Source organism: Oncorhynchus mykiss, chromosome 23, assembly GCF_057628025.1.
Source record: "Oncorhynchus mykiss isolate SJ-2025 chromosome 23, ASM5762802v1, whole genome shotgun sequence".
NCBI lineage: Eukaryota > Metazoa > Chordata > Actinopteri > Salmoniformes > Salmonidae > Oncorhynchus > Oncorhynchus mykiss.
The window spans coordinates 18,996,542-19,003,031 of NC_143044.1; the positions used below are offsets into that span (position 1 = coordinate 18,996,542).

The 6,490-nt window shown below is 40.8% G+C and overlaps 1 protein-coding gene across 2 annotated transcripts; it reads left to right on the forward strand.

Annotated features, from left to right (window-relative positions):
* The first annotated feature begins 562 nt into the window (after positions 1 to 562).
* Positions 563 to 6,099, forward strand: LOC110502539 (cyclin-dependent kinase 1). Of its 2 annotated transcripts, none has more exons than XM_021580658.3 (8): positions 563 to 787; positions 1,262 to 1,304; positions 2,144 to 2,300; positions 2,505 to 2,628; positions 2,840 to 3,010; positions 3,140 to 3,303; positions 5,378 to 5,519; positions 5,767 to 6,099. In XM_021580658.3, the coding sequence occupies exons 1-8, from the start codon at positions 776 to 778 to the stop codon at positions 5,878 to 5,880; spliced, it is 927 nt and encodes a 308-aa protein (XP_021436333.2). In that variant the 5' UTR covers positions 563 to 775; the 3' UTR covers positions 5,881 to 6,099. The 2 variants fall into 2 exon arrangements, with proteins under 2 accessions (XP_021436333.2, XP_021436334.2); XM_021580659.3 differs by having other exon boundaries at positions 682 to 1,053.
* The last annotated feature ends 391 nt before the right edge of the window (positions 6,100 to 6,490 follow it).

A 6,490-nucleotide genomic window follows, 5' to 3' on the forward strand; every position in this document is an offset into this window, starting at 1 on the left:
CTTTTTATTATTACTTTTTATTTTAGCCTACTTGGTAAATATTTTATTCTTCTTGAACTGCACTGTTGGTTAAGGGCTTGTAAGTAAGCATTTCACGGTAAAGTCTAAACTTGTTGTATTCAGTGCATGTGGCAAATAAAGTTTGATTTGATTGAACAACAGGCACACCGGTTCTTGCTATATGGAATCCTTGGGACGTCCCAACTCTGACGTTATCAAGGGGCCAGGGGTTTATTGTTAAAGTAAAGGTAGGTATTAAGGTTTGTGTTTAGGGTAGGGACGCCCCAATGATACCGTATAGCAATAACCCAGGCACAACTCGAATATAAAGTGTTTTTTCTCAAAGTTGCTGCGATGTCAGTAAAATCGTAACAACTTAACCATTACGGAACCTATATTCGATCAAATAAGACTCACGTAGCACATAAGACATTGCATTTTTTGTTGACCAAATTCGACCTTCTAATTGACCTCCAAACAAAAACTCTGCTTGGTGGGGAAAAAAAAGCCACCTTGCTGCAGGAGACATATTTAAGTTTCCATCTCGCTTTGCCGCTTCCTCTCTGTTTAAACTTTAAAACCATCATATCCTGCTTCGAATTGGCCTCCTCCCGATTGGCGCTTTTGAAAGACACCCAGCGACGTGATTGCTTGGTTTTGAAAGCTAGCAGCCCCGCGGCCAATTCGAAAAGAGTGTACCCAGCAGTAGTACTCTAGCTAGCTGACTAATAGAGCCACACTCATTTTCCATTCAACAGTCGCGTTACATAACGACATGGCACAACCGGTATAAAAGTTTTACATTTTTAGCAACATGTATTTGTTTGATCGATTGTATTGTAGCAGTTGTCATGAAATTGAAAATGTAACTAGCTAGCATTGAGGGAAACATTCGCTAGCTAGCTATCACATGCACAGCTTTTGAAAACGAGGATATTGGAAATTATCACTAACAAGGCGTCACATTAAATATCACAAAGTAATGTTATATTGTTTTGTTATCGAGTAATGATACTAATATAATGTTCATTGTTGACTGGCTACCGAAGTTAGGTAGGTAACGTTAGTTGACTATTTTCTTAACGCGGATGTCATGCTTTTTTTCTCTAATACTTGTTAGATTGCGGGAGGTTTCTTAACTAACTCTAGCTACTGTAGTTACCTCCAACAAACACAAACTAAGTTGGCTATTTTGACCTATCGTTCATTTTAAGTTGCATGAATGGCTTTCGTAACCTTGACTGTTTTTTTTCTTCTTCAGGGAACAATGAATGATTACGTGAAAATAGAGAAAATCGGAGAGGGTATGTTATTTCCTCAACTTTGATTTGTCCCCCCCAAACTTGCTATCTATCTAGACTAATATGTATATAATTTTGAACCTGCTATATCTAGCTTGCTAGATTTGTGTGCATGTCATTAGATTTTCTTCTTTGTATTTTCTTCCAACCTGTTAATCAAATCTAATTTAACTTGTCACATACTTCGTAAACTAACAGTGAAATGCTTATTTATTGGTCCCTCCCAACAATGCAGAGATAAAACATAATAGAACGATAATAACGGGTAACGATAACTTGGCTATATACACGGGGTACCAATACCAAGTCGATGTGCAGGGATACAAGGTAATTGAGGTAGATATGTACACATAGGTAGGGGTTAGTGATTAGGCAACAGGATAGCTAACAGCAGCATATGTGATGAGTCAAGAGTCGGTAGGGGGGGGGGGGGGGGGGGGGGGGAGAGAATAGTCTAGCTATTTCAGTTCACTATTTTGCAGTCTTATTGCTTGGGGGTAGACACTTGTGGTGCAGCGGTCTAAGACACTGCATCTTAGTGCAAGCGGTGTCACTACACTCCCTGGTTTGAATCCAGGCTGTATCGCATCCGGCCGTGATTGGGAGTCCCATAGGGCAGCGCACAATTGGCCCAGCATCGTCCGGGGTAGGCCGTCATTGTAAATAAGAATTTGTTCTTAACTGACTAGTTGCCTAGTTAAATAAAGGTATAAAAAAAAAATGTTAAACTTCAGGGTCCTGTTGATTCCAGACTTGGTGTAGTGTTACCATTTGCCGCTATACATTATTCATCAGGGTGGCTACACAACATAGTAAAGCATGTTTGTTGCTGTGATTTCCAGGTACCTATGGGGTTGTGTACAAAGGCAGACACAAGTCGACAGGCCAGGTAGTGGCCATGAAGAAGATCCGACTGGAGAGTGAGGAGGAGGGAGTGCCAAGCACAGCTGTCAGAGAGATCTCTCTGCTCAAAGAGCTAGCGCACCCTAATGTTGTACGGTATGTAGTGTGTTTGTGTCTGTGGGGTTCCTAAAGAGTTTACAGTAGCCAGGCAGCAAGAAAGTTGATGTGATGTTTTAACAGTTCAAAGCTCAGACACAGCATCATTCTAAATAGGCTCTGAGCAAGTCTTGCAATTGCCATATCATATTAGCAGTCTAGTGTCTACATAAACAAATAAACATCTATTTTGTCTCCAAACAGCCTTCTAGATGTGCTGATGCAGGAGTCCAGACTGTACCTCATCTTTGAGTTCCTTTCCATGGACCTGAAGAAATACCTAGACTCTATCCCCTCGGGCCAGTACATGGACCCCATGCTTGTGAAGGTATCGACCCCATGCTTGTGAAGGTATCGACCCCACTGAGGGCGGGGCAGGCATGATGCACATAGCTTTGTTTGTATTTTTTTTATTTTTTTTCACTTTCTGCTCTTAGTATACCAACTTAGTGTTTTTAGTCCAAGTTGTATTGGTCTGTAAACAGTGTTTCTAGTCAGTAGGTGAATTTTAACCCTCTGCTACTATCTCCTCCATCCAGAGCTATCTGTACCAGATCTTAGAGGGCATCCTGTTCTGCCACTGTAGAAGGGTCCTCCACAGAGACCTGAAGCCCCAGAACCTGCTGATTGACAACAAGGGAGTGATCAAACTGGCAGACTTTGGGTTGGCCAGGGCCTTCGGGGTGCCAGTCCGGGTATATACCCACGAGGTAAGCCAGAACACCACATAGTTAATTTCCAAAGAGCATTAGCAGATACACATGTAAAGTAATGCTATCATAAGGTGTATGTGTACACATACATTTTAATGGCATCATTAACTGTGTCTTTGTGTCCAGGTTGTGACACTGTGGTACAGGGCTCCTGAGGTTCTGCTAGGTGCCGCGCGGTACTCCACCCCTGTGGATGTCTGGAGTATCGGGACCATCTTTGCGGAGTTGGCCACAAAGAAACCACTTTTCCATGGAGACTCAGAGATTGACCAGCTCTTCAGGATCTTCAGGTATACACTGAGTGTACAAAACATTTAGAACACCTTTCTAATGTTGAGTTACACCAGGTGACATCAATAAGGGATCATAGCTTTCACCTGGATTCACCTGGTCAGTATGTCATGGAAAGAGCAGGTGTTCTTAATGTTTTGTACACTCAGCATATGTGCATGTGAATATACACATCTGTAATATAACAAATCCTACTGCTACCAACATCTAGGTTGGTTAATCAATAAATTTGAATGTTAGCGTTTTTGTTGTAGACAATGTACAGTGCCTTGCAAAAGTATTCGGCCCCCTTGAACTTTGCGACCTTTTGCCACATTTCAGGCTTCAAACATAAAGATGTAAACTGTATTTTCTTGTGAAGAATCAACAACAAGTGGGACACAATCATGAAGTGGAACGACATTTATTGGATATTTCAAACTTTTTTAACAAATCAAAAACTGAAAAATTGGGCGTGCAAAATTATTCAGCCCCCTTAAGTTAATACTTTGTAGCGCCACCTTTTGCTGCGATTACAGCTGTAAGTCGCTTGGGGTATGTCTCTATCAGTTTTGCACATCGAGAGACTGACATTTTTTCCCATTCCTCCTTGCAAAACAGCTCGAGCTCAGTGAGGTTGGATGGAGAGCATTTGTGAACAGCAGTTTTCAGTTCTTTCCACAGATTCTCGATTGGATTCAGGTCTGGACTTTGACTTGGCCATTCTAACACCTGGATATGTTTATTTTTGAACCATTCCATTGTAGATTTTGCTTTATGTTTTGGATCATTGTCTTGTTGGAAGACAAATCTCTGTCCCAGTCTCAGGTCTTTTGCAGACTCCATCAGGTTTTCTTCCAGAATTGTCCTGTATTTGGCTCCATCCATCTTCCCATCAATTTTAACCATCTTCCCTGTCCCTGCTGAAGAAAAGCAGGCCCAAACCATGATGCTGCCACCACCATGTTTGACAGTGGGGATGGTGTGTTCAGCTGTGTTGCTTTTACGCCAAACATAACGTTTTGCATTGTTGCCAAAAAGTAAAATTTGTTTCATCTGACCAGAGCACCTTCTTCCACATGTTTGGTGTGTCTCCCAGGTGGCTTGTGGCAAACTTTAAACGACACTTTTTATGGATATCTTTAAGAAATGGCTTTCTTCTTGCCACTCTTCCATAAAGGCCAGATTTGTGCAATATACGACTGATTGTTGTCCTATGGACAGAGTCTCCCACCTCAGCTGTAGATCTCTGCAGTTCATCCAGAGTGATCATGGGCCTCTTGGCTGCATCTCTGATCAGTCTTCTCCTTGTATGAGCTGAAAGTTTAGAGGGACGGCCAGGTCTTGGTAGATTTGCAGTGGTCTGATACTCCTTCCATTTCAATATTATCGCTTGCACAGTGCTCCTTGGGATGTTTAAAGCTTGGGAAATATTTTTGTATCCAAATCCGGCTTTAAACTTCTTCACAACAGTATCTCGGACCTGCCTGGTGTGTTCCTTGTTCTTCATGATGCTCTCTGCGCTTTTAACGGACCTCTGAGACTATCACAGTGCAGGTGCATTTATACGGAGACTTGATTACACACAGGTGGATTGTATTTATCATCATTAGTCATTTAGGTCAACATTGGATCATTCAGAGATCCTCACTGAACTTCTGGAGAGAGTTTGCTGCACTGAAAGTAAAGGGGCTGAATAATTTTGCACGCCCAATTTTTCAGTTTTTGATTTGTTAAAAAAGTTTGAAATATCCAATAAATGTCGTTCCACTTCATGATTGTGTCCCACTTGTTGTTGATTCTTCACAAAAAAATACAGTTTTATATCTTTATGTTTGAAGCCTGAAATGTGGCAAAAGGTCGCAAAGTTCAAGGGGGCCGAATACTTTCGCACGGCACTGTAGCTATTTGATGCTAGATTAGGACATTTGATTGAGCTGTGGTGGGCACTGAGCCATCCAGAATTGACAGGCAGACAAATTGAGTGATTAACAGTCAACACTGAGATAATTGCTCCATGTTGGGCATACTGTATGACATTTTATGATCTCCTTGAATTAAGTATTTATCAAGCATGGTTTCTTTCTTTTCCAGGGCCCTTGGTACTCCCAACAATGACATCTGGCCAGAGGTAGAATCTCTGCCTGACTACAAGAACACGTTCCCCAAGTGGAAATCAGGGAATCTGTCCTCCATGGTGAAAAACCTAGATAAGAATGGCATTGATCTGCTCGCTGTAAGACAATTTCCCTGTTCTCCTAATATTTATTCAGATTGATTATGAAACATTGTTACTGTAGAAGCCCGGTGCACACCTGTCTTTTTTCAAGGGGCTGGTTGTGTTTTGGATAGTATTAGTGATATTGAAGTGACCTATTGTTCTGTCAGCACAGCAGTAGTCTTTAGGATACAAATGAAAGTGACCATGTCCCACCTTCTGTAGAATGTGTCGCTTCATAATTTCCTATCGTCCTCATTTGTAGAAAACGCTGATCTATGACCCACCCAAGAGGATCTCTGCTAGACAGGCGATGAGCCATCCATACTTTGACGACCTGGACAAAACTACTCTACCTGCCAGCACGGTCACAATGTAAATGTCACATGGCTCTACTCAAAGGACCTGAAAAAGAGTACAATTATGGATGTCTATTGAATTTGTTCATTTGATTTTTTTTGTATCTTTGTTCTTTCTTTGTTTGTCCTTTTTCTATCTAATATGAATAACTATTCTGTAAATAACTTTTATGTAAAAAACAAAGTTTGGATCTAAAGTGACAGTATATTTTCAATAAATTGCACTTTTGTAGAACTGATACTTCTAAATTGTTTTGTTTTATATCAGGCAATAATAACTGTTAATCTGTCACTGTGTTTCTGCATTCCTGCCTTCAGTTTGATGCTTTCAAGTGTATATTTCAGTTTTTAGCAAGTCATACCTTATTAGGGTTTAACACAAGGATCAACTATATTCAGCTGCGGGACAGTTTTTTTCTGGTTGGGGATAGCGGGGAGCTGGAACATAATTACAAATAATTGGTAGACTGCAAGGCTGATTTCAGTGACAATTTCGCTGTTTAAACAGGTATTGTTTAGCTAATACAATTAAAACATTACTTCAAACTACTTTTGGGTACCTTGTTAACATTACAACATGAAATCCATGTCTTAAACGCTGCCAGGTTTCAGAAATGGCAAAGAACCTGT